This window comes from Delphinapterus leucas, chromosome 7 (genome assembly GCF_059928025.1).
Source record: "Delphinapterus leucas isolate spDelLeu-1000000601 "Yukka" chromosome 7, BTC_Dleu_Yukka2, whole genome shotgun sequence".
Lineage (NCBI taxonomy): Eukaryota > Metazoa > Chordata > Mammalia > Artiodactyla > Monodontidae > Delphinapterus > Delphinapterus leucas.
Window position 1 is genome coordinate 542,361 of NC_143135.1, and position 23,626 is coordinate 565,986.

The 23,626-nt window shown below is 64.5% G+C and overlaps 3 protein-coding genes across 7 annotated transcripts; all 3 read right to left on the minus strand.

The window, feature by feature from the left end:
• Window positions 1–1,079: 1,079 nt before the first annotated feature.
• Window positions 1,080–6,335, minus strand: GATD1 (glutamine amidotransferase class 1 domain containing 1). Of its 4 annotated transcripts, none has more exons than XM_022565304.3 (8): window positions 6,163–6,324; window positions 4,558–4,634; window positions 3,997–4,102; window positions 3,522–3,629; window positions 2,398–2,492; window positions 1,596–1,689; window positions 1,316–1,427; window positions 1,080–1,233 (listed from the first exon to the last, which is right to left on the minus strand). In XM_022565304.3, the coding sequence occupies exons 1-8, from the start codon at window positions 6,224–6,226 to the stop codon at window positions 1,227–1,229; spliced, it is 663 nt and encodes a 220-aa protein (XP_022421012.1). In that variant the 5' UTR covers window positions 6,227–6,324; the 3' UTR covers window positions 1,080–1,226. The 4 variants fall into 4 exon arrangements, with proteins under 4 accessions (XP_022421012.1, XP_022421014.1, XP_022421013.1 ...); XM_022565306.2 differs by lacking the exon at window positions 6,163–6,324 and adding an exon at window positions 6,047–6,115; XM_022565305.2 differs by lacking the exon at window positions 1,080–1,233 and having other exon boundaries at window positions 1,312–1,427; window positions 6,163–6,328.
• A 6,491-nt stretch (window positions 6,336–12,826) lies between these two features.
• On the minus strand, window positions 12,827–16,319 carry CEND1 (cell cycle exit and neuronal differentiation 1). Of its 2 annotated transcripts, none has more exons than XM_022565317.3 (2): window positions 15,924–16,319; window positions 12,827–14,555 (listed from the first exon to the last, which is right to left on the minus strand). In XM_022565317.3, exons 1-2 carry the CDS (start codon window positions 16,244–16,246, stop codon window positions 14,018–14,020), a joined length of 861 nt encoding a protein of 286 aa, XP_022421025.3. In that variant the 5' UTR covers window positions 16,247–16,319; the 3' UTR covers window positions 12,827–14,017. The 2 variants fall into 2 exon arrangements, with proteins under 2 accessions (XP_022421025.3, XP_030618995.1); XM_030763135.2 differs by lacking the exon at window positions 15,924–16,319 and adding an exon at window positions 15,559–15,909 and having other exon boundaries at window positions 12,830–14,555.
• Window positions 16,320–16,418: 99 nt separating this feature from the next.
• On the minus strand, window positions 16,419–22,420 carry SLC25A22 (solute carrier family 25 member 22). Its single transcript, XM_022565314.3, has 10 exons — window positions 22,343–22,420; window positions 21,178–21,319; window positions 20,956–21,081; window positions 20,692–20,747; window positions 19,811–19,901; window positions 18,814–18,935; window positions 18,523–18,697; window positions 18,286–18,440; window positions 18,118–18,193; window positions 16,419–18,039 (listed from the first exon to the last, which is right to left on the minus strand). The coding sequence occupies exons 2-10, from the start codon at window positions 21,195–21,197 to the stop codon at window positions 17,889–17,891; spliced, it is 972 nt and encodes a 323-aa protein (XP_022421022.1). The 5' UTR covers window positions 21,198–21,319; window positions 22,343–22,420; the 3' UTR covers window positions 16,419–17,888.
• Window positions 22,421–23,626: the final 1,206 nt, after the last annotated feature.

Sequence of the window (23,626 nt, forward strand, 5' to 3'; positions counted from 1 at the left end):
CTTTTTGTCCAGAGACGTCCATGACTCCGTGATGTGGCGACTGCAAACACGGAATGAACGATGGGGCTGCCCAGGCCCCATGTGTGCACAGAGCAGGCCAGCAGGTGGCAGGAGCCCTGACGCCGGGAGATGCCGGACAGAAAGGAGCATGTGGGAGCATCGCCTCCGACTCGGGCGCCCTGCTTCCTCCTCCTTTGTTCTGAGGGATTGGATGCGGCAGAGCTAGTCAGGCTGAGACAAGGATGGTGACACACACGGGGCCAGAGCGGCTCCAGGAGGCCCCAGCCAAGGGCCACAGGCCAGGACAGGTGCCCTGGGGAAGCTGGAGAGCCACCAGGCTGCACTGGGACTCGGCTGGCTGGACAGCCACCTGGCATCCCCAGGACTGTCCGCCGCCCCTGCCAACCCAGCCCAGCCAGCCCCACTCAAGGCCTCCTTCCAAGTGGAACTCGGCTCCATCACGTCCACCTTGAAACAGGCAGAGCAGCTGCAAAACCAGGCTCGGCCGTCAGGACCCGAGGCCACCTGGGCAGGGCCGTGTGTTGTATCCACAATTAAAAGTGTTTCTCAAAAAAAAAAAAATGTTTCTCAACATCAGAAGGGACGTGGTGACACTGCAGCATCCACCCCAAGGTCCATCCTGGCCTTAACACGGGGTCGCCACCACATTTGAAACTGTGCACTAGGCAAGGGCTAGGGTGAGAGCAGGTCCTTCAGCAGCAGCCAGCGGGCCCCTCCCCACCCAGCCCCCAGCAACGCCCAAAGGCCTGGGAAGACCGCAGGGAGGCCTGGGAGGAGCCTCAGCACAGAAGCGGGACCCTGGGATCCCAGCCGGCAGCCACCCAGCTTCCAGGAAGGCTCAGCCTCTGCCCCCCCCCCCCCCCACCGCCGCCAGGGTGAACAGGGACGGGCACAGGAGCCAAGGCCCCAGCCCGGACCCCACAGCCGACCCTCTGCGGAGCACTCAGAATGCTCCAGGGCCACCCGGCCGCCAGCGGGCCCTCGGCACTCCCCACCCCTCCCTGAGGAGACTCTGCAGGGTGGGGGGCTCAGCCCCTCCCCCAGAGCCTTCACCCCTCAGGGAGGATCCTCAGAGCCCCCAGCAAGCCAGGATGGGGTGTCGTGAAGATGGGGTTCCCGGAAGCCTGAGAGTCCAGCTGCCTCTGGGGACACCCGGGACATCTGGAGGTGGTGGCATCCGCTGCCGGGCTCAGTTTGGGGCCACCTCACTTCCTGCGGGACGGAGGCCAGGTCAAGGCAAAGGGGCCAGTCACAAGCCAGCGTCCCACCCGCCACCCAGGCCAAGGCCCCTCACCGGCTGCCGCAGAGGAAGAGCAGGTTCTGCACGGCCGGGACGGTGGAGCTGGCGTTCTGGCCAGTGACCAGGTGGCGGTCCAGCACCACGTGCACGGCATCAGGCTCGCTGGCTGCAGGAGACCCCCGGAGGCCCAGGCCTCAGGCCACGTGCTGGGCCAGCTCCCGAGACCCTCCCGCACCTGCCCTCCCGGGCCAGGGACTCGTGGTCAAGGGCTGGCCCCCGAGGTCCTTTGGACACTCAGCCCCTGCAGGCGGGCCTGGCCAGGGCCCCCACTCACCACTGAAGCAGGCCCCCGCGTCCTTCACGAAGTCCTCCACGACCAGGGGCAGGTGGGCGAAGCCAGGCGCCCGGACGAGCTCGTACACGGAAGGCTGCGGGGACAGGGCACCCAGGCTCAGGGGGCCACGCCCGCCACGTGGGGGCTGCTGAGGGTGGAGGGGCCCGCAGCAGGGGCCGGGGCTGAGGCTCTCCCGCCGTGGGGTGGCCTGAGGTGACAAGGCCACCGTAGGGCGGGAGCTGCCTGTCACCACCTCGCCCAGCATCGGGGCACACGGGTGACCAGAATGAGCCGGGCAGGTGACCTCAGGGCAGAGCCCTTCAACGAGCAGAAGGGCTGGGGGTCGAGCACAGAGCCACGCGAGGGGTGGTGACCGAGGTCCCCCCCAGAGGAGAGCCCCTGGCCCTCTCCTCCTGTCCTCTCCCAGCCACCAGCCAGGCCGGCCCCGTGCAGCCCCCACACCTAGGCCTCAGTCCTCGCCCGGCAGATCCCCCCAGACCTGCCCCAGGACCCGGACTCTGGCTCCACGTCCAGCCAGGCCCTCTGCCCAAGTGGCGGCACCGCTTCCTGGACCCGAAAGGAGTGACATACTCAACAGGCATGAAACAAGGCCCCGAAGGGCCCCTGCTCCCCACCCCTGCCCCATGCTGGTAACCAAGAGCCCCAGCTGGGCAAATGACTGCTGCCCCCACCGGAGGGGACCCTGGGCCCCCCAGCAGGCCCCCAGCCAGTCCCCCTGCTCTCGGATGCGTGTGCACATCTTCCATACCCATCCACAGCCCAGCACCCCTGCAGCACTCACCCCCGTGACGCTGTAGCCTTGGAACACCCAGGACCTGTCCTCATTGGTGGCACAGCAGAGGGCGGCAACGCCGTGGCCCACAGCACAGATGGGCTCTGGAAGCAGGGCCAAGGCCAGAGTGAGGCACTGGAAGCCGCCCAGGCCCCTGCCAACATTTCCACTTCCCTGGCTCCCCTCCCCAGATACAACTCAGAACTAGGATTTGTTTAGAACCCAGATCCCCTCAAGTCGTTCCCGTGGCCAAGAAACAGGTACAACAAGGAGGAAGTCCGGTGCCAGGCCACCTGTCACACCGGAGCGCCACCACCTTCTGCCCCGCAGAACCACCCGCCTGGCTCCAGGCCCCGACCTGGCCTCTAGGCACCGCGGGGCAGCCCGCCTGGGAGACCCCCCCTCTGAATGCGGCGGGGGAGGCTCCCGGCCCTCCTCTTGCCCCGCAGGCCCCTGGCTCTGAGGCTCCCTCTCAGGGCAGCCTGGCATGAGTGCGTTCCCACGGCTGAGGCGGCCCAGACAATCACTGCCTGGGGACAGGAGGCCCCGTTCCCACCAGCAGAGGACACGCCCTAACGAGCGTCCCAGCCCCATCGCAGCCACTTGCCCATCACCGCCAATGCCAGGCCAGGGCAGCGCGCCATGTCTCCACAGAGCAGAAGTCCTGCCAGCCTCCGAGCCCAAACCCCACCGGGAACAAAGCCAGCATCCTGCCTGCCCATCTGGGGGGGTAAGCATCCCCAGCCATGAGCCCCCGAGGGAACCAGGCAGAGGGACCACAAGGGCAGCGGCCTGATGGGCACAAAGTCGGGGAAGGAGGGATGGGGAAGGGATGCCCCTCCTGAATGTGTGTGTGTGTGTGTGTGTGTGTGTGTGTGTGTGTGTGTGTGTGTGTACACACGCCGTCTAAGCTTGTCCGCTCACTGGTCAGAATCATGGCTCTTCACACCTACCCTATCTGGCTCCTGAAATGACTGGGCATCTCCAGCAACAAAACCTGAACCCCGCAGTCCATGGCCATCACCTCCCACGCCCCTCACTGGGCATCTCCCCGCCTCTCCTCCCTGTCGGTGGAGCCCCATTTCCCACGAATCTGCATACACACCCCAACCCCAGTCCTGGGGGCCACCTACTGCTCTCGGAGCGGAAGTGCTGCAGGATGCGAGCCAGGGACCCGCTGCTGGCCAGGTCAGCCAGGGCCCCAGGACAGCTGGGAATCAGGAGGGCGTGGTACCGGGCACCTGGCGGGAGACCACAGCCCAGTCAGTCACAGACAGCGAGGTCGCCAGCTGGGACCAGGCCCTACACGGCCACCAGCCCAGCTCCTCTCTGCTCCTGCCAGCCACTGTGTCACAAGGATTGTGTCACTTACCCCCACGTGGGCTAAGGCTCCCGAGGCTCACAAACCACCTCTGTGTGCCTGCCAACTCCCTCCCCCAGACCGAGCTGGAGAACTCTGGCCACAGGACGCAGGACTGGACACGGTCCCGGATGGCCACAGTGCTTCGTGACAAGCCCCTGGATGCTCCAGGAACAGAGTGAGCGAGCACTTTGGGGCCATGACCCCAGCTGGAACCACCCCCCACCCAGACCCTCCAGGCCCCGCACCGTCGATGGACTCGAGCTTGGCGGGGCTGGCGTAGGCCTTGAGGCGGAAGTCCTGCACCCAGCGCGCGTTGCTCTCGTTCACGTCCACGAAGTCCATGGTCTTCCCCTGCAGGAGCCCAGCATGAGACGCCCCCGCTATTGGCTCAAGAAAATGCTGACAAGGGCTGGGACTGACAGCAGTGCCTCGGGACAAAGGCACCCGACCACCCAGCCCCTCGGCAAGCCTCGCCACACCCAACCCCCTCCTGCCCCTGAGTGGCCTCAGTCTCCTGCCTATGAAGTGGAAGCAAGTGTCCCACCCACCTCAGGGGTGACCCTTGGTGCAGTGAGAAACACCTGATGGGTCACTTCTGTGACCCTGAGTTCCACACCATCGAGGGCCGAGAAGTCCTCCCAATGGTAGGTCTGTGCCACCCTCACTCACACGTGACCAAAGGTCTCAGAAAATGGGGAACAGAACTAGCTGGTGCCACCGGGGTCCTGGGCCCTCAGCCCAAGCTGGCTCCCGGCTCCTCCCAGGGGGTGGAACACTGTCCTGGAGAAGAGGGTGGCTGGACTTACCCCGGGGGTGGCCACCTGCAGATTGAAGGCGGCGCTGGCCAGTGTGAAGCAGTGGAGGAAGGACTGGGCTGACACGCCTGTGAGGAGATGCAGCCCGGTGGGTGTAGGGCTCCTCCCGGCCCCGGACCACCCTGGGGAGCAGCCCCGCACCCCATCTCACCCCGGGGCCCACCCCTCCCATGGCTGAGGTAGCAGCCCTAGCCCCCCTGGCCCCCCGAGGGGGGCTGTCTCCCCAGCCTGACCACTAAAGGCCTTTCCAGAAGGCAAACCCATGCATGAGGTTCCCTGACACTCTGCTTGTCTACGCACCGAACCACAGGGGCTGAGCACCAGCCCCACCCCCGATCGCAGCCACAGAGGAGCGGCAGTGAGCGAGGCCTGTGGCCGTGGAGGTGGGCCGCAGCACGTGTCAGCAGGAAGCGCGGTGCACAGGCCGGGGAGACGCTGGCTCCTTTCCTCACCGAGCTCGTGGATCCCGCCTACCGCCCCGGCCCCGGGGCTGCGCACAGCCTCTTCTGCGCACGCCCAGTCCGAAGGCTCCCGGCCGCTGGGAGCTGAGGCCCCCCCCTACCAGAGACGCCTGCTTCTAAAGGGACTTGATCTGCGTCCCTCCACCTTTATTTAGTCGAGGGACCCAATCCCGAAACCTCGCCTTCACCTTTATTCAATCTTACAAATTAATACACATTCATCGTAAAGAGTCCACAGATTGGGCAAAGACGGTCTCCCCAGTTCTGCCCAGTTCCTCCAGCCCTCCCACCCCCACCTGCTCCGCCCCAGGGTCCCCTGAAGGGACTCTGGAGGGTCCGCTCGTCCTGCCCACGGAGCGCAGGAGCCTTGTCAGAGCTGTGCCCCCCACCCCATGTCCTCAGCATCCCTTCCCCGTGGCACAGCCAAGCCAGTGCGACCCCTCCTCGCCCTTACTGCACTCCGACCAGCCACCTACGTCTTCAGGACTGAACCCCACTCTCGATGGCTCACCCTTGAACGGGGGGGGGGGCGTCCCTCAGTTCCTCCATCCCTCATTCTGGGGACAGCTCAGGGGCCCTGGGGCTCAGCACACTGTGACCCCATGACCCGCAGTCCTCACTCCCTCGCCCACTTGGGCAGCCACAGAAGTCAAGGCGGCAACAGACTCCAGAGTCGGACCCTGGGTCCCAACCGTGGTTCTCCACCTCCCGCCATTCGACCTTGGGCTCATCACTCCTCTGCGATGCAGGCGGCAAGGGGAGCACCCAGGAAGTGCGCCAGCCACCCTCACCGGCTCGTTGCTCCCCTGCTGCCCCTGAGCACCCGGGGGCCTTGGGCGAGAACCGGGCCCCACCAGCCACGGCGCCCGCGAGCCCATCGGACTCGTCCCTTCCCCACCCTCGTCCTCCGGGCCGTGTGCCGGGCCGGCGGGCAGCGGGGAGGGTGCGGGGAGGAGACACCACTGCCCTCGCCTCCCCGCCTCCCCGGCTCCCCCAGAGCGGCGGCCAGGCGTACTGACCAGACCCGCGGCGGGCCGCCATCCCCGGTCCTCGTCTCCACAGAACCCCGGCCCGGGCGGAAGCACTCGCGGCGGACGGCCCCCGGCCCCGCCCGCCCCGCCCTCTCGAGCCTCACCTTCGGCGGCGCCGCTGGCCACGAGGAGGCAGGCTGGCCGGCTCGGGAGCCGCTCGGACGCCATGGGCCCAGCCACGGCCTGTGCGGCCTGCGCGTGCGCGGAGCGTGCCAGGGGCAAGGTCAAGGGCCGCGGCGGCCTGGGGGCTGGGCTGAGCCGCGCCGGGCGCATGCGCCATCCCGCCTCCCGCCCCGCCTCTCCCTCCCAGCCCTGGTCCGGGTCGGAGTCCAGGTCAAGGTCCGCCCGGGCCACTCCTCCGACGCCGTCCGCCTCGTGGCCCAGGCGGGCCCGCAGAGAGGTCTGAGCTTGGGCGCGGGGCCGCAGGAGAGGCTTCCGAGGGTCTTCTCGGGCCAGATCCCTCAGCAGCCCTGAGCAGACCCCTGGCCCGACTCCTAACCGCGGTCAGGAGCACAGTTCATTCCCCTTCCCAAGCCCAGTCCAGGGCCGCGCAGGCCAGCCTGCGAGGGTACGGGTCCCACGTGGCATGTGGAGTTGGGAGGAGCATCCTGCACAGAGGCAGCGGTGGTGGCATGGAGCCTCACAAGCCAGAAGCCTCATTCTGGGTCTGGCAGTGGCCTGCCTCTCCGTGTCTGCCCCCGGGGCCAGTGGGGAGGACACACACAAGATGACCTGTCATGGTGACTGGGGTGCCCCCCAGGTGGGGTTGCAGTCTCGCTGCCCCTTCCTGAGTGGGTTCCCATCCCAGGGGGCGGCCCCTGTCCCTCACACCCCACCCCCTGCGGTTGAGGTGGGGCCTGTTACTCAGGCCTGGCCTCAGGGCCCACATCTGGGCCAGGTGGCCGTGCACACCTGGGGGTGATGGCAGCTGCTGCAGGGGAGCGACTGGCAGGTGACTCCTCCTCTTGGAGCAGATGCAGGAGGGCCTGGGGACCAGACAGATCTGCAGCCAGCAGCCCAGGCCTGGTGACTGTCTCCTGGGAAGGATCTAGACCTGAGAGGTTGGGGCTCCCCCTTCAGAGCCCCCACCCGTCCTGCTGAGCCTCATCCCACAGCTCTTGCCCTGGGTCACACCTGAGGTGTAGGCTCACCCACCACCCCCCCGGCATCATCTACATGCTATTCAGGTACCTCCTTGTCCAATAGCGAGTGCCTGGGTGGGGCAGGTGAAGGTGGGGGAGGCCTGGGGGCTGGGCACAGGGGCTCTGCTGTTGGGGGTTGTGACACCCTTGAACCTGGGCTCTTGCACTTGTTTGGGACCCTGAGGCACAAGGTACGTGGGGATCACAAGGTCCTGTTGTCCTGCACCAGCATTTCATTCCTGTCTCTGGAACTTGCTCACCCTGGAAGCCAAGGCTGGGTGAGTGGGGGGCCATTCCTGGGGGGCTTGCTGACCAGTGCTTCAGGTCACCCCTGCTTTTGCTCACCTGGCAACTTCCTCTTTTCAGAGCACGCCTGAGCCTTTCCCTGGGGGCCTTTGCACTTCCTATTCCTACCTCTGGAATGCTGGAGTGCCTCTCTGCCCGTCAAACTCCTAACCATCCGTCAAAGCCCATGGGCACTAAGGCACTGTCTACCCAGTTCTCCTGTTCTGAGAACACCCTATGCAAGGACTGCCCTGAGTGCCCCTTTGTTAGCTCAGCCTGACTGCCCAGTGGGCCTCCCATATAAGGACTTGGGATTGGGGCTCTCTCAGGGTGGGTGTGTCACGGGCAGGCCAGCTACCCAGGCAGCGGGCAGAGTGGCCCATGTCCCAGGCCCAGGATGCATCCCTCTTCCCAGCAGGGCTAAGACCCCTCAGTTCCAGGTTCTCTTTTGGCCGAGGCTGGGCAGGGTGGATCCAGAGACTTAGACCTCAAGCACCTGTGGGTTATGCAGACCCTGCACCAGCCCCTAAAGTCTGGGGCGGCTGAGACCAGGGCAGCGGGCTGGGCACAGGGTCCCTCTCCCTCGGGTGGGACTTCCGCAGTACTGTTGAGAGGACAGATCAGCTGGTTCCACTGTCTGACCCCAGGCTGCCAGGGCCTGGCTGGAGGACATCAGGCAGTTGGACAGGCAGTGGCGATCTGTGGCCTGGAGTGGGATGATGTGACAGGGAGGTGGGTTCTGTCTCAAGCTGGCCCATCCCAATGCCCAGGACATCAGGACAGGAAGCAGCGGTCACCTGGGAGGATCCAGAGGAGGGTCTGCATGGGGTTCCCCTCAGACACACCTCCGGGTACCACTGGGCTGAAGGCGGGGCTGACTTACACCCAGGCTTTTTGTTCCCATGTGCCGGGGTGGATCCCAGGGACGTTCCCTCAGCGCCCTCTGCAACACACAGACGTGCACTTCTCTCCTGCCGGGACAGGTGCCTGATGCCGGGGCCGGGGGGCGGGGGCCGTGGCACGTGGAGGTGGTGCGGCTTTCGCTCTTCTCAGCAGCCCTCGGACAGCCAGCACCAGCTCCGGGGGCCGAAGGCACCAGACAGGAAGCCCAGGCACGGCGGGACCAGTCACTGGGGCGCAGGGAGTCTCTGCCTGCCCGGCCCTGGGACTTCCCTGAGGTCAGGGAGCCTCGGGGCCAGGGGTGCGCTGAAGGCCCAGGAGTCAGAGAGGCCCGATGCAGCAGCCAGTGGGAGGGTCCGCAGCAGCGAGCCGCCCGCACCTCTGCCCTCCCCAGGCCTCGGTTGTTCTGCCCTGCTGGAGGAAGAGCATTTCCAGAGGCCCCTACCTGGCCATGCCCATGTCTGCAGAGGGCAGGACCCTGAGGCATTGGCATCCCCATCCCCGGGCACACCGAGGATGCGTGCCATGGTGGGGTCCCCAAAGGGAGGTTACTCTCGGGAGAGGAGAGGGTGCTAGAGAGGAAAGCAAACTGGACCCCTACACCTTTTGCGTCCCTATACGGTGACCCCACGTGTGACACAGCTTATCCTAGCAGCCCCTCCCTCAGTGCCCAGCCCACTGGGGCCTCCGTCCCTGGAGACGCTGCTGCCATCTGAGTTCTCCTGGTTTTCAGGTGTCCTTGTAAGTTCGAGCGGGATTTACAGTGTGTACTCTTTATACACTAAATGCTTTTTATAGCTGGTATTTTGTTTAGACCTTAAAAGTAGTCCTGGGACCTCCCTGGGGGTCCAGTGGTTAAGCATCTGACTTCCAGTGCAGGGACTCGGGTTCGAGCCCTCGTCAGGGAGCTAAGATCCCACATGCCGCGGGGCAACTAAGCCCGCACAGCACAACCACCGAGCCCGTGGCCTCTGGAGCCTGCACGCTGCAGCTAAGACCCGATGCAGCCAAATAAACAAACAAACAAATAAATAAATATAAAAGCAGTTCTGTAACAAAAGTAACTTAAGTTAGCCTGGGCATCCCCAAGAGGTTGTTTTTGTTTGTTTGTTTGTTTTGTTTTGTTTTTCTCATTTTGGAAGCATGCCTACATTCCTCAAGCTTAGAGATGCTATGAACGAGAAGCTGAGCCTCAGAAGAAACAGGAGATGGTTACAAAGTGATATCACAAAACTACAGCGTGGCCTTGTGGCAGGTGCAGGCAGACCCAGGCTCAGGATAGGCCCTGGCTGTGTGGGAAGTGACAGCAGGAGACAGAGTCACCGTGGGGCTAGGGGGACCGTCCACTGCCTGTTGCTGGCTCATCACACCTGCTGGTGAGAAAGAAAGACCACAAGCTCTCCAGCTTACTCCACACAAAACCTAAGGTCCAGATGCATTAAAGGCCTAAACGTGAGTAAATACCAAGAGTATTAGACTACAACAAGGGAGAACATCCTTCTAACCGAGATTCCAAAAGCTTGCATGGTAAAGAGAGCAACAGTTCCGTGTGATAAACTGAGATTTTGGAACTTCTAGATGCAGGAAACAGAGTGAGGTGTAAGCCAGCCACTGAATGCAGGTACTGCCATTTGATGAAGGTTTGCAGTATAAAACACATGAAGAGGACTTCCCTGGTGGCGCAGTGGTTAAGAATCCGCCTGCCAATGCAGGGGACACGGGTTCGAGCCCTGGTCCGGAAAGATCCCACATGTCACAGAGCAGCTAAGCCCGTGAGCCACAACTACTGAACCTGAGAGCCACAACTACCTAGCCCGCATGCCTAGAGCCCGTGCTCCACAACAAAGAGAAGCCACTGCAATGAGAAGCCCGCGCACCACAGCGAATAGTAGCCCCTGCTCGCCGCAACTAGAGGAAGCCCGCGCGCAGCAACCAAGACCCAATACAGCCAAAAATAAATAAATAAAATAAAAATCTTAAAAAACAAAAAGTCAGAAAAGGCAAGGCCCAGATGGCCAAGAACCTGGTGAAAAGTAGCAGTTGGATCAGTGCAAACAGAAACAACCAGAAGTGGCCAGCTTCCCCTGTTCAGACGGACTTTATTTTTATTTTTTATTTATTTATTTAATTTATTTATATTTGGCTGTGTTGGGTCTTTGTTGCTGCGCGCGGACTTTCTCTAGTTGCAGCGAGGGGTGGCTACTCTTCGTTGTGGTGCGCGGGCTTCTCACTGCAGTGGCTTCTTGTGTTGCAGAGCGTGGGCTCTAGACGCATGGGCTTCAGTATTTGTAGCACACGGGCTCAGTAGTTGTGGCTCGCGGGCTCAGTAGTTGTGGCTCGCGGGCTCTCGAGTGCAGGCTCAGTAGTTGTGGCACGTGGGCTTAGTTGCTCCGCGGCATGTGGGATCTTCCCGGACCAGGGCGCGAACCCGTGTCCCCTGCACTGGCAGGCAGATACTTAACCACTGCGCCACCAGGGAAGTCCCCAGATGGGCTTTAAAACCTTGAGTGCTTCACCTGCTCCTGTGTCACCAAGGGAGGGGAGCTCTGCTCTCGTGGCCGACCCATGGGCACGAGACAGGGCAGCCGAGTTTAAGGTGCATACACAATGTGGCCTACCTCTGGGCGAGTCCCAGGAGAACCGCAGGGAGGGCCTCAGGTGTGCACACACCCGTGTTTACAGCAGCCTTACAGGAAGAGGCAGCCCAGTGCCCATCAGCGAATGACGGACACACAAAAGGTGGTCCATGCATATAATGGGATAGTCAGCCTTAAAAGGAAGGAGATCCTGACACAGGCTACAACATGGATGAAGCTTGGGGACATTATGCTCAGTGAATAAGCCAGACACAGAAGGACAAATCCTGTCTGATTCCACTCACATGACGTCCCCAGAGTCATCATTCATAGAGACAGAAAGTAGATGGTGGTGGGGGGAGGGGATGAGGAGTGAGTGTTTAATGGGGGCAGACTGTCAGTTTGGGACGATGAATGATTTCCGGAGGCGGATGGTGTGATGCTAGCACAGCAGTGTGGGTGGGATTAATGCTAAAGTCCTGTGCACCGAAAAGTTTAAGATAAAATGGTAAATTTTATATAATGTACATTTTACCACAATAAAATAAAGGTCAGATGTGCACGCAGGATGCCCAGAGACACAGGGCACCGGGGCAGGACAAGGATTTCCATTACTGCTTTGTCTAAAGTTGCAAAAATTCTGAAACAATCTAAATATCCTTTAATAGAGAATCGAGGGGGCTTCCTTGATGGTGCAGTGGTTCAGAGTCCGCCTGCCGATGCAGGGGACACGGGTTCGTGCCCCGGTCCGGGAGGATCCCACATGCCACGGAGCGGCTGGGCCCGTGAGCCATGGCCACTGAGCCTGCGCGTGCGGAGCCTGTGCTCTGCAACAGGAGAGGCCACAACGGTGAGAGGCCCGCGTACCGCAAAAAACAAACAAAAAAACAGAGAATGGAGAAGTAAAATGAGACAGCAACACGGGGAGAACATCACCGCATCGGGAGGACCGAGCCCTGGGTGTCCAGCTGAAGGTGACAGATCTCACCTTCACAGGCACCTCCGTCCCGCCCCAAGTCCCCTAAAATGGCAGAAGGATTTTCGTTTGTTTGCATTTTAGGTGCAAGCAGAACACAGAGAAGGGGAGAGGGGGCTGGCTGGCTGGAGAAGGTAGGCAAGTGGCAGCCCCGGCGCCTGTGGGGCCGGCGGGCTGGAGGCTGCGGGTGTGGGCACCGTCTGCCTGCTCTCTGTGGCCAAGCTCAGGCCAGATGGCTCAGGGCAAGGGTGTTAGGTCTGTTTGGAGTGTGTTCACTCCAAGGAAGGGCTCTGGACTTGTCTGGGCCTGAGGTATGGGTGCACCAATGGGGGATGAGTACCTGGAAAAGAAGGGAGAGATGTGCCCCCAACCAGCTTGAGGAAGTCCGTGGGGCCCAGGGTGACAAAGCCCGCAGAGCACTTCTGGAGCCCAGGGGGCCTTCCTCCCCACGAGCCCACGCCCGCGCGACTCCCCCAGTTGGACACCTGGCCAGGGTGGGCAGCGAGCTGCGGGCGGAAAGTGATGAGAGGAGGGACCCCCCTCCCTGCAGCGACCTCCCCACCCCCCTGGAGTGGTGAGCTCACTGCAGAGAGGGGTCGAGAAAGCGTCCCCAGCTGGAGAGGACGACTGAGGGCCAAGGTCCCCATTCCCCTCCCAACGTGACTCCAGTACAGCTCGACCCCATGCTGTGGCCGGCAGCCTGGGCCTGGGGGTGGGTCCTGCAGCCCCTGGGTGTCCATCTAGCGTCAGGGCTTGCAGGAAGGCCTGGCTGTGGCTGTCTGGGAGGGGTCAGGCCCTGGGCGGGGCTGTGGGTAGAGCTCACCAGGATCAAGGGCACGGAGGTGGCAGGAAGGGCTGGTGAGGGGCACCTGGGGGTCCCTGTCCCTCCCTGGAAGGCCCTCGGTGTGGATACATGACACCCCACACACCCAGACAGGCAGCCCCAGCCTGTCCCGGCCGCATGCAGGTGAGGACGCCAGCCCAGCCTTTAGATAATTAGAGTTTATTTCAGACTCGGCCTCCACTCAGGCCTGGGGTTTCAGTGGCCAGCTGGCCAGGCAAGGGCACATCGGGCTCCCACAGTGCCCACTGCCACCGTGCCATGGGCCCAGCAACGCGTGGTCTCCCTGCAGGCACAATGAGGCAGCGGACGTGGGTGATGGTCACCCGCCAAGCGGTTCTACTCTACCTGTGTTATTGCATGTATACGCTTGTTAGACCCCGAGGACGCTGGGTGAGGCAGGAGACGCCATCTGTGGGGGGCTAGGCCGGCACAGCTGCCTCCCTGCCAAGCTCTCAGCTGCCCACAGGACAACTGCCGCACGGTGGGATGGGGGTCAGGGCAGGAAATGTGGGGGCCCAGCTAGAAGGTAAACTTGGGGAACCCCCTCCTGACACCAGCCTTCGGGCTGTCTGTCCACCCAGCCAGGGCTCAGGTGACCGGGCAAGTGGCTCGGAAACTCCGCCCATGTGGCCGCCTGCCTGAGGTCAGCCCCCCGGAGTCAGCCCACCCAGATGAACGCCCCACCCCAAGTTACAAGCAAAGAGCAGAAATGGGGAGAGTGAAACAGCCACACCCTTTAATGTCCCCACGCAGGCTGGACCCAGGTCAGAACCCATCCCAGACCCCTGCCCAGCCCTGGGGGCACCCACCCTGGGGGCTCATTGGGAAGTTGCTGCCAGGAAGCCCACAGAACCACTGGGGCCCTTGGGACAGGCTGGCACGCTTGGGCAGGCGGGCCACACTCAGCCCACTCCTTCCTCCGCCCTCAGGTGCCCTGGTCCAGCCTAAGCCGCCACCCTGTCAGGGCTCCACCCGTGCTGCTCTGTACCCCACAGAGCCGGGGCTCCTTCTGCCCCCAGGTTCAGAGGGGAAAGTGCTGGGGACTGACCGACCGAGGGGGCTTGGTTTCCACTGCTGGCAGGGGGCCTGTCCCTCTCTCTCTTCCTCTGCGTGTATATGGGGGGTACACAAGTATATGTATTACGTATGTATAGATAGCTGTGTGTGAACTTGGCATGCACTAGATTCCCGAGGTCTGTACAGGAAGTGGCTGTGCCCCCACCTGGGCACCAGCCATCATTTTTTTCGGACCAGGAAGGCCACACCAAGAATCAGGGCTGCAGCTGCCACAGCCATGCCCCCAGCCACAAAGAGGGGGGTCAAGTTCTCGAAAGGGCAGGGGCCTTGGCCCCGTGGGCCCCCGTCGGGGGCCTCGCCCTCCTCAGCCCCATCCCCAGGGCCCTTGGGCTCGGGGGCTGCATCGGGGCTGCTGGGGGCTGCGGGGGTCGGCTTCAGGTTGCTGTGGTTGTTGAGGAGGGCAGGGTCTGCCTTGGCCGGGGTCTTCTTGGCAGGCGGCAGGGTGGGGGCCGCTGGAGGCTCCTGCTTCTCCACTTGGGCCTCCTTCTTCCCTGGCTTAGCCGAGGGGGCTTTCCCGTCCGCGGCGGTGGGTGCTCGGGCCTCAGCAGCAGCCTTGGTGTCGGCCTTGGGGCTGCTGGTCGACTTCCCTCTGGACTCCATGGTGGGTGTGCTGGCGGGCTGCACGGGGCGTGCGTGGACAGGCAGGTGTCTAGACCGCAGCAGCTCAGGACAGCTCACCTCTGGGCATCCTATGAGCCTGGGGGGTGGGGGAGACCCAACGAGGCTGGGACAAGAGACTTGGCGTCCTGTCCAGCTCCCAGCTCCTGGTCCCTATAGAGACCCTGCTCAGTTCTCTGGACCCTCTTCTTCCAGGGCTCAGCCTCCTTCCGGCTTCACCCACCTTCTGAGAAGCCCCCCGAGCACACAAGCAGGGGCTGGGCCCCTCTGGGCCGGGGTGTCGGGATGAGACCAGCCAGAGGCTTCAGTTTCCTCATCTGTGACACAGTCTTGCCCACACGTGTGCCGTGTCCATCACGCTCACCCAGGGTGGGGAAGAGAGCCCACCCAGCCCTGAGAAGGGCGTGCGGTCACGGGAGGTGGACAGCAGCCCCGTGGGCCTGGGCAGAACTGACTACATACCCTTCTCAGGGCTGGGTGGGCTGGGGGGGAGGCAGGGCAGGGTGGGAGCCCAGAGTCTGGGCTCTCAGGCCTTGGTGGGGTAGGAATGGGCCCCAGGCCGCCAGGACCTGGATGTGACAAAACCAGGGTGTCTTCTCAGAAGGCTGGAGAAGGCAGGGTGGCAGTGACAGGCCTGTGCCTCCCAGCCAGCTATCTACTCCCCCCAGCGCCGGGCACCCCCCCCCGCCCATGACCGGCCTTGCCTGCTCTGGCCTAAGAGCAGGGAGTCCTCCGTGACCCTGAGGCCACGCCTGCCTCTGGGAGTGGAGGGAATCCCTGGTGTGAGTCTGGGGTCGGCAGGCGCCCTGTCATCAGCCTCAGCACCCCCGAATCTGGGCCAGGCAGAGGACGGGGGCTCTGGGCTGTAGGGAAGGCCTGGCCCAGATCCTCAGTGTTTGGGGAGGGCAGGGGGACTGGGGGCCTCGTCACTCTGGACCTGAGTCTTCCCTCCCTGGACACCCGGACACCGGCGGTCCGCCGCTTCTCCAGGAGGTTGAGAACTCCCACCTCAACCCTCAGGGAGAGGGAGCCTGCGTGGGGGGTGGCAGCCCCGGGTCCCCACCCTGGTAATGCACACTAACCACAGTGAAGGTCGCCTGAAGGTCACGGCGTGATGTGGGTGTCCTGATGAAAGGCCCAGCTGCTGTCCTACCTCCCGGGGAACCCCAGCAGCCCCTCACCCCTGCCACTCTGGAGGGGCACCCAGCTGCTGGGCATCAAGTTTGCAAAGGGCAGGGGGTCCACTCTCCACCTCCCCCAGACCCTTGGTTATTTCTGGCTCATACTAACGTCACCCGGCTACCCCTCCCCCTCCAGGCCGCTGTGCCCAAGACAGCAAGGGCCCCGGAGGGCCCCCGGTGACCTTCATAGCGGAGAACCGCTGCTTCTTCCTGCGGGGCCCTCACCCCACCCCAGACCCCAGGCCGTGGAGTCGCCGCCGCCTTACGCTGCTGCTCCCGGCGCTCCCACCTCGGCGCAGCGCGCTCTCCGCGGGACCACGGCGGTCGGCGGGCGGCGGGCGGCGGTCGGCGGGCGGCGGCCGGCGGCTGCGGAGGAAGGACTGGGAGTTTCCCACAATGCACTGCTTCCGGCGCAGGAAGGGGAGCGGGACCGCATCAGCGCTGGCCCCGCCCACCTGCTCTCGGCCACCACAGCGCCCCGAGCTGGCTGAGACCTCTGGGGCCCCCAAACCCAGCTCCGCTTTTGATCCCAAGGGCAGCTTAGAGTCAGGGAGGTGAGGGGCTGAGGCTGGTTTTTCCGCAACCCCATCCCAGACTGTGAGGGAGTCAGGAGGCCACTCCACCCAGGACCCCCTCCAGCCAGTGTGCCCGTCAGTGGGTGGGCAGACGGACCCAGGACTGCCAGGTGAGGGGAGCCAGTTACCAGAAGAGGAGGGCGCCCTTCCCCTCCTCACCCCTACCAGAGTCTCAGAGAAGAGACATCTACTTAGAATATTTATTTATCTTCTTACATGACAAGACACAAAAAGTTACAACTTCTTAAAACTCTTGAATTCGAAAGAAAAAATATATAATTCTGTAAGCAGCAGCAGCAGCAGCTTCCAAGGTACAGCTGTGACGGGAGAGGGCAGCTCCCAGGAGCAACCGCAAACTGCGGGGCCCAGGCCTGAGCCCCAGGTAGTGTCACTGGGAGGGGCCTCCAGAGAGGGGGCCCGGGGGGTGGGGGAACACAGCACCGGCACGTCAGACCAATCACCAACACGATCACGTGGCTGGGGACAGGGCAGGGCAGGGTGAGCCTCTGCCTCAATTCACAATATCAGTGGGGCGGGGGGTGGGGGTGGGGACGCTGGGAGGGCGGAGCTTTACTAATTGTTGGGGGGGCCGTATGCAGAGGCCCAGAGAGCAGTGTGGGCACTGGGAAGGCTGGAGGGGCAGCTCCTGGCACCCCTGCAAGAGGAGCACACGCTCCCAGGCTCGACTGGTCCTCGTGCCTGCCCTTCCCTATGGCCAACTCTGCACCAGGGCGGTGGTCTCAGGAGAGGGCTCTACTAAAGGTGCAGCAGGAGCGGGCAGGCCGGAGAAATGAATCTCTGGACGGGGGCAGTGGGGAGTCTAGGGCACACACAGCACATGTGCGCGCACGCACGCGCACACACGCACACGCACGCGCCTGGCCATGTGGGGAAAGGCAGCAGTCTCCCCAGCAGCCCCATCCCTGAGGGGCCAGGCCAGCAAAGGGCTGCCACTAGCTACTCCCCACAACATTCGTACATGCGCCCCAACTTCACACCCCTGGGTCCCCAGCCTGGGCTGGAGGCCGAGGGGCCTACCAGGAGGGAGGCTGGGTCCCACGGTGGGGGCGGGGAACCTGTCCTGGGAGTCAGAACGCAGGGTGACCCCCAGCCTAGGATTCCTGGCTCAATATGGGGGGCAGGAGAGCCCAATCCTCCCGCAAGGCTGGCCAAGGCGAGAACAGCAGCAGGGGAGGCTGGACGGACAGACGGAGGGATGGACAAAGCCACTTGTGCTCAGCAAGTTAATAAATAGGTTTGTGCAGGGTCCCCCCTGTGGACTAGGGGCCAAGCCTCGGGGACGGGAGCTGGTAGACTGGAGGGGAGGGTCCAGCTTGCCCAGCCCAGGCCTGGGGGCCCCCAGTCCAGAGACCAGCTCTGTCCCTGGGGGTGTTCAGAGGGGGGCCAAGGTGGGCAGGGCTGGCTCCAGGAATGTAAAGATTTCTGAGTTTTCTACATAAGACATTGATCCCAGCGGTTGTGCAGGCAGAACCCCACCAGGCCCACGTGTGCACACTGTGTGGACCCTGCACCCCTTCCTCTCCCCCCACCCCCACGTCCATGTGGGGAGAGACTCTCGCATCATCCGGGTGCGTTCCCTGGCTCTGGCCCCACTCTGGTCCCGCTCAGCTGGAGGGCGTGGGGTGGCTGCCAGGCTCAGGGCTGGACTCGCGGCAGCCCCAGCAGGGTCTCGGCGATGCCCAGGAAGTAGACCACCTGAGCAATGCCGAACAGCGGGGCGATGACCAGGGCGCGGCAGTAAGCACCCTTCAGGAAGGCTGTGGGGCCCTCGTTCCGCAAGATCTTCCTGTCGGGGGAGGGGAGTCAGAGCTGCAGGGCTGGGGCTGCCCTACCCCCGCCCCACACCCCTTGGGGGCTCACCCACCTGGCGCAGTCCAGGAACCCCGAGTAGGTGTCCTCGTTGACGCCGCGCTGGAGCGTCTGGAGCCGGGTCTTCACCACTGCAGGGGTCGTGCGGGTCAGTATGGGCCCCTTACCGCCGACCCCACTCCTCAGCCCCGTCCCCAACCCGGGCCCAGGCCTGGGCACTGACCATCACAGGGGTTGACAGCCACGGCAGCCGCGCTCCCAGCCACACAGCCGGCCAGGAAGGACACGTAGAAAGGAGACTTCTCCCCAGATGCCGGCCGGCCCAGCTGGTTCAGGTTGGCAAAGAGGGGGAAGTAGACGATGGAGAAGGGGACATCCCTGCGGAGGGAGGGCGGTGGTGACTGGCTGGGAGGTGGGGGGCAGGTGGGCGGGCCGCCCCCAACCCTCCCTGCCCCCCTACCTGAGCAGCGTGGCCCCCAGTCCCTTGTAGAGGCCGGCGATGCCGTGGCTCCGCAGCAGGTCCCGGGTCAGCTGAGTGGCTGTGGGCCGGGGTGCAGCTGGAGGCTCCACGGGGGGCTGGGCACCCCCCCGGCCGGAAAGCTGGGCCTGGCCAGATAGGGTCTTCCTCTGGGCGGCTGGGGAGAAAGGGGACGGCCTGCTGGTCTCCCTCTCAGCACGAGGCACGCGGTGGCGGCAGGGCAGGGGCCCGGCTAGTTCCCCCGCCCAGCTGCCCGCCGCCCCGCGCCCTCACCAATGCGGCCCGCGTCCTGGAGCTGGATCTTCAGCATCTCCATGGGCGTGGTCACGATCACCTGGCAGGTGCCGGCCCCGCAGCCCGCCAGCATCTCCTTGAACAGGGTCAACTTCTGCCTGCTGTAAAGAGGGTGGGGCTGCAAGGAAGAGTCAGAGGCCCCGGGGGCCTCCCAGTGCACCCAGGAGTGAGGGGGCATGGGAGGGGTGGAGGCGGAGGCAGCCCTGTGGGGTACAGACCTCCGCAGCCTCAGACACCCTCCAGGCTCTCCAGCAACAGGCGGTGAGCCCAATTGACAGATGGCTCCTGGCAAGGCCAGGGAAGGGCCAAGGGGCCGTTGTTGAGCAAAGAGAAATGCAGTGGGGGGGCGGTTCAAGTGCTCCAAGGGACTACTGGTCTTTCAGCCCCACCCTTGGGTGATGAGGAAAACTGGTCAGTGCCCCCGAAATCCCAACCTACAAGGGGCAGCAGGCAGTGGCTGGGGGCCAAGGACCCCTGGGGCCTGGGCACCACTGACTCAGCATCTGGGGACAGAGGAGGAGGAGAAGGAGGGGGAGGGGAGGGGGAGGGGGAGGGGAGGGGGAGGGGAGGGGAGGGGGAGGGGGAGGGGAGGAGGGGAGGAGGGGGAGGAGGAGGAGGAGAAGGAGGGGAGGGGAGGGGGAGGGGAGGGGAGGGGGAGGGGAGGGGAGGGGAGGGGAGGGGGAGGGGGAGGGGAGGGGAGGGGGAGGGGAGGGGAGGGGGAGGGGAGGAGGGGGAGGAGGGGGAGGGGGAGGAGGGGAAGGAGGAGGAGGGGAAGGAGGAGGAGAGGGAGGAGAGTGAGGAGGGGGATGAGGGGGAGGAGGAGGAGGGGGAGGAGAGGGAGGGGAAGGAGGAGGAGGGGGCCCTGCAAGGTCAGGGTGAGGGGCCCCCAGGAGGACAGAGCCTTCGTCCTTTGTCTGGAAGCACAGACCCCTCCCCCTCACGACCCTGGCCCCCAGCAGCCGGCTGAGCCCCTCACCCGTCCTTGGAGAGCTGGTATCGGAAGAAGTCATTGGCTGCCAGCTTGATGGCCTTCTCGGGGGTGACGAGGGTCAGGTTCACGGCGGCTCCTGTGTGGCACACGGGGGAGCACAGACAGGTCAGTGGCCTGGGCTGGGGAGGCTCTCCGCCAGCACTCGCCTCCCAGTTGACAAAGCCCGCCCCCGGTCACTCCTGGGCTGCGTCCTGCCCTCTCACCCACATCTGTGCCTGGCAGGGGCGGGACCGGCGGGCCAGGCAGTGCCTTCTCCGGGCTTTCTGCTCAGCCTCCCCCGTAACCCTCCCAGTCCAGTGGGCGGCCTCCCTGAGGGACACCTCCCCTGGGCTACAGACGTGCTCGCGTTGGGGTTCTGGGTAAGGCCACAGTCCGGCCTGGCGCGGGTCAGAGATGGGGAGGCAGGGGCGAGCCCCTCTCAGCGGCGAGGACTCAGGGCTGCACAGCATCTGGGCAAATCCAGGCTTGGAGATTGTCTCCTAAGCTGCTTTGCAGTAACAACCCCATCCCTCCCAATCTCCTGGCACAGACAGGGTCCCACCCGTCCCGGGAGGCAGGGGAGGGGGCTGCAGCCACTGTGGTAGAGACAGTGTCCTGCCATGCTGTGCACTGGTAGTGAGTGGGGGACGGGGCTGAGAACTGCCGTGCCCCAGAGATCCCACCTCCCGTCCCCCCAGCACCCAGGGCCCGGCTGATGACCCCTGGTGCAAGTGCAGCCAGCCCCCATGGGACAGGTCCACACCGTCACACCCGGCACAGGTACGCCGCCCTGCCCTGGCTTCCCACCTGCCTCCCCGCCGCTACGGTAGGACCCCTCTGGGGCTGCAGGAGGGTGCTACCCAGGCCTGCCCCATCCCCAGCCTCACCGCGGTACATCCCGAAGTAGCCCTCTGAGCGGATGGTCTTGATGAGGCAGTCAGACCTACAGCCCAGGGGGTGGGAGCGAGCAGGGGATCAGTCTGGCATCCAGCAACGGCCCCAGCCCTGACCCAGGGAGGCGCTCCCCCAGGCCTGCCCCCCCTCAGTTTCCCCTTTGGTTTAAGGGGATGGGGGGGACCCAGGAGCCGAGCGCAGAAGTCTGCCCCACACCCATGGCTCCACGCCTGCTACCCGCCTCCCCGCAGGCTCACATGCTGGTGTACAGGCGCTGGCCATTCTGCTGGTTCTGCAGCCTCGTCTTGGCCAGGTCGATGGGGAACACGCAGGTGACCCCGATCAGCCCAGCGATGCCGCCATTGATGAGCTTGGCTGGCAGACTGTGTGGGCAGAGGGAGTGTCAGGACGACCTCCTGGGCCATAGGTCGGCGGGGAGGGGAGGGCAGGGGTGGGGTGAGGCTGGGTGGGGTTCTGACCTGATCTGCTTATCGGCCATTTAACTCGGGAGCACTCAGGTAGGAGCCGCAGAGGTGGATGCCAGACAGCGGAGGTGGTGCTGGAGGAGGAGGAGGGGCGGTCCTCTACTTCCAGGGGAGCTTGAAAACCAACACTTCTGTCCTAGAAGAAACAGGGAACTGGGATCAGCGGGGGTGGGCAGACCCACGGCTCAGAGGCACCCCAGAGGAGTAAGCCTCCCCAGCCTCCCTCCCAGGTCTCCTGAAGGGGCACCGAGCCCTCCCCCCAGCGCCCCCTCCCAGGCTGGGGCCCTCCGCACGTCCTGGGCGCGCAGTGTGCGGCGAAGCGTTGGCCCTTGGCCCCATCCCTGGGCCACCCGGCTTCCCCTCAAGGCGCCCCCACCGGCTGCGTGCTCCCAGCTGGCCTCGCTCGCTCACGTGCGCGGAGCCCTTTAAAGGGCCAGGCGCCTCTGGGGAGGCAGCAGCAGGGGACGGGGCCAACACGCCGGTCAGGGCGCCCCTGGACTGGGCTGTGACGGCCCCCATCCTTGAGCAGAGGCAGCGGGCACCTGCCCTCTTCAGGAGGGGGGTGAGAGCGCCCCAGCATCCACACTAGGGCTCAGCTCACAGCTGCCCGGTAGGTGCTGCCCCCACTCCCGTGGCAACTCCACGCTGGACCCTCAGACCATCCGCTCCCCTGGTGACCGGAGAAGCGCCAACACAGCCACAGCCAGCCCTGTGCCCACCCTCCCAGGAATTTCACCCCCAGACTCACACCCAACACACCCACACACACGGAGGAACCCAGCGACCAGGACCTCTGGGAGGGGGATAGCTGACCTTCCGGGGCTCCCTGGGGCCAGGCCCCCAGCTGCTCCAGGGGTGCAGAGACAAGAGGCCCCTCTCTCTAGGGGCAGGGTTGGGGAGCCAGAGCCAGCCTCGGGGGCCTCCTATGCAGGGGCACAGCCATAAAAACTGGGCTGTGGGGTCCTCCCCCCCACACTGTGGCCCCCTCAGAGGCCAGCTGTCACTGGCTCCCACCCGAAGCGCTGCCACCCAGGGTCACACGGCTGGCTCACACCTGTCGCCCCCCCGAGAACTGGTGACCTTCACCTCAGCTTTCCTGGGCCGGGATGTCCCCTGCCTCCTCACCAGCCCCTCCGCCCCCCGCCGCGGTCCCGCTCACCCCAAGGTGCACCGAACCGGCTCCTCCTCCGCGACTACAGCCCGCGGGCGGGCGGAGGAGATCCAGCGGCCGAGGGCGGTGCCGCCTGCGGGGATTGGCGGCGGGGCGGGGCGGGGCGGGGCGGGGCGGGCCTGAGGGGGGTGGTGACTTTCTCTTTCACTTTGGGCGGGATGAGGCTCCCTGCCCCTGTGGGAGAAGGGACGAGAAGGGGGTGTGACAGCTTCTGGGAGGCAGGGACTGGCCTCGGAGCCCCCGCCAGCCCGTGGGGCAGTGGGTCAGACTCGGGCTGACCCAGCCAAGCCACGCAACCGGTTCACAGGGACCCCAGCCCCCGACCACCGTGCCCCCAGCTGCCCCATGGGTTTCTGTCTGCAGCCTGCAGGCTGGATCTGCCTAGGGCCCTGGGACCCCAAGGATAGGGCTCTCTCTGTGCCCAGGCATGGGGGATCTGGTGCCATGGGGTGGAGATGGGTCTGTGTCCACTCGTGCCTGTGGGACTTGTGGGTCTTTTGAGGGAAGGTGAACTTCAGGGAAAACTCACGCTGGAGCAGAGAAAGACATGCTTGTCTGCTGGAAAGGCCAGGGAGGGGGTGGCTGGGCCTCAGAGGCTACTGGTTGCCACCCATAGGCCTGTTCACCTGGCAGGTCCAGAGAGCATGGGAACCAGTACTCCCAGAGCCCTCTGCCCTGCCAAGCTGCACCCCCCCGACTCGCCCAGGGCCTCAGTGCCAGGACCTGCTTCTCCGTGCTCCAGCCTGCAGAGAGGAGTCTGACCTCTGCACTTCAACCTGACCCTCTCTTCCCACCCCCACCCTCCCCCACCCTCCAGGTGTAGACTGGCCACAGCCGTCTCTCTCCGCTGTCCCAGACCCTTGCGGGCAAGGTCCACATCCTGCCCTATGGGGACTGAATGAGCCCTGCCTCCCGTCTGGGGTAAGGGACATCTGGGTGATGGGGGCCCCGGAAGTCAGACAGACTATCCAAGGTGGGGAGGCGAGCAGCTGCCCCAGGAAGACAGGCAGCCCTGGGGTCCCCCATCACACCCTGCCGGCTGGAGTGGGGAAGACGGGTGCAGACCTGAGAACAGTGGGGGCGGTGGGCTCTGCCGGGAGACGACTGGCAAGGGGTCCTCCGGACCCTGGATGCTCCTTTTTCTGTCCTCACTCAGTGTTCCCACACCCTGCTCATGAGACAGCTTGGAGGGCCCTCCCCTTGCGCCCCCATGTTGCCATAGAAACCTGGCAGCCCCAGCCAGGCCTGAGGCCCCAGGGCTGTCAGCCCTCT

Bases quoted from the DNA above. Each gene is read 5' to 3' on its own strand.
- GATD1 (XM_022565304.3), bottom strand. From the start codon at position 6,226: ATGGCGTCCGAGCGGCTCCCGAGCCGGCCAGCCTGCCTCCTCGTGGCC. The intron at 4,103-4,557 runs GTAAGTCCAGCC...GGGCTCCTGCAG, and splicing joins TGCAGGTGGCCACCCCCGGG to GGGAAGACCATGGACTTCGT. The intron at 1,690-2,397 runs GTGAGTGCTGCA...CTGTCCCCGCAG, and splicing joins AAGGCTACAGCGTCACGGGG to CCTTCCGTGTACGAGCTCGT.
- CEND1 (XM_022565317.3), bottom strand. From the start codon at position 16,246: ATGGGGTTGCGGAAAAACCAGCCTCAGCCCCTCACCTCCCTGACTCTA. The intron at 14,556-15,923 runs GTAAGGCGGCGG...CCCACCCCCCAG, and splicing joins GGAGCGCCGGGAGCAGCAGC to GCTCATAGGATGCCCAGAGG.
- SLC25A22 (XM_022565314.3), bottom strand. From the start codon at position 21,197: ATGGCCGATAAGCAGATCAG. The intron at 20,748-20,955 runs GTGAGCCTGCGG...CCTGGGCTGTAG, and splicing joins CAGCGCCTGTACACCAGCAT to GTCTGACTGCCTCATCAAGA. The intron at 19,902-20,691 runs GTGAGGCTGGGG...TGTGCCACACAG, and splicing joins CTACTTCGGGATGTACCGCG to GAGCCGCCGTGAACCTGACC.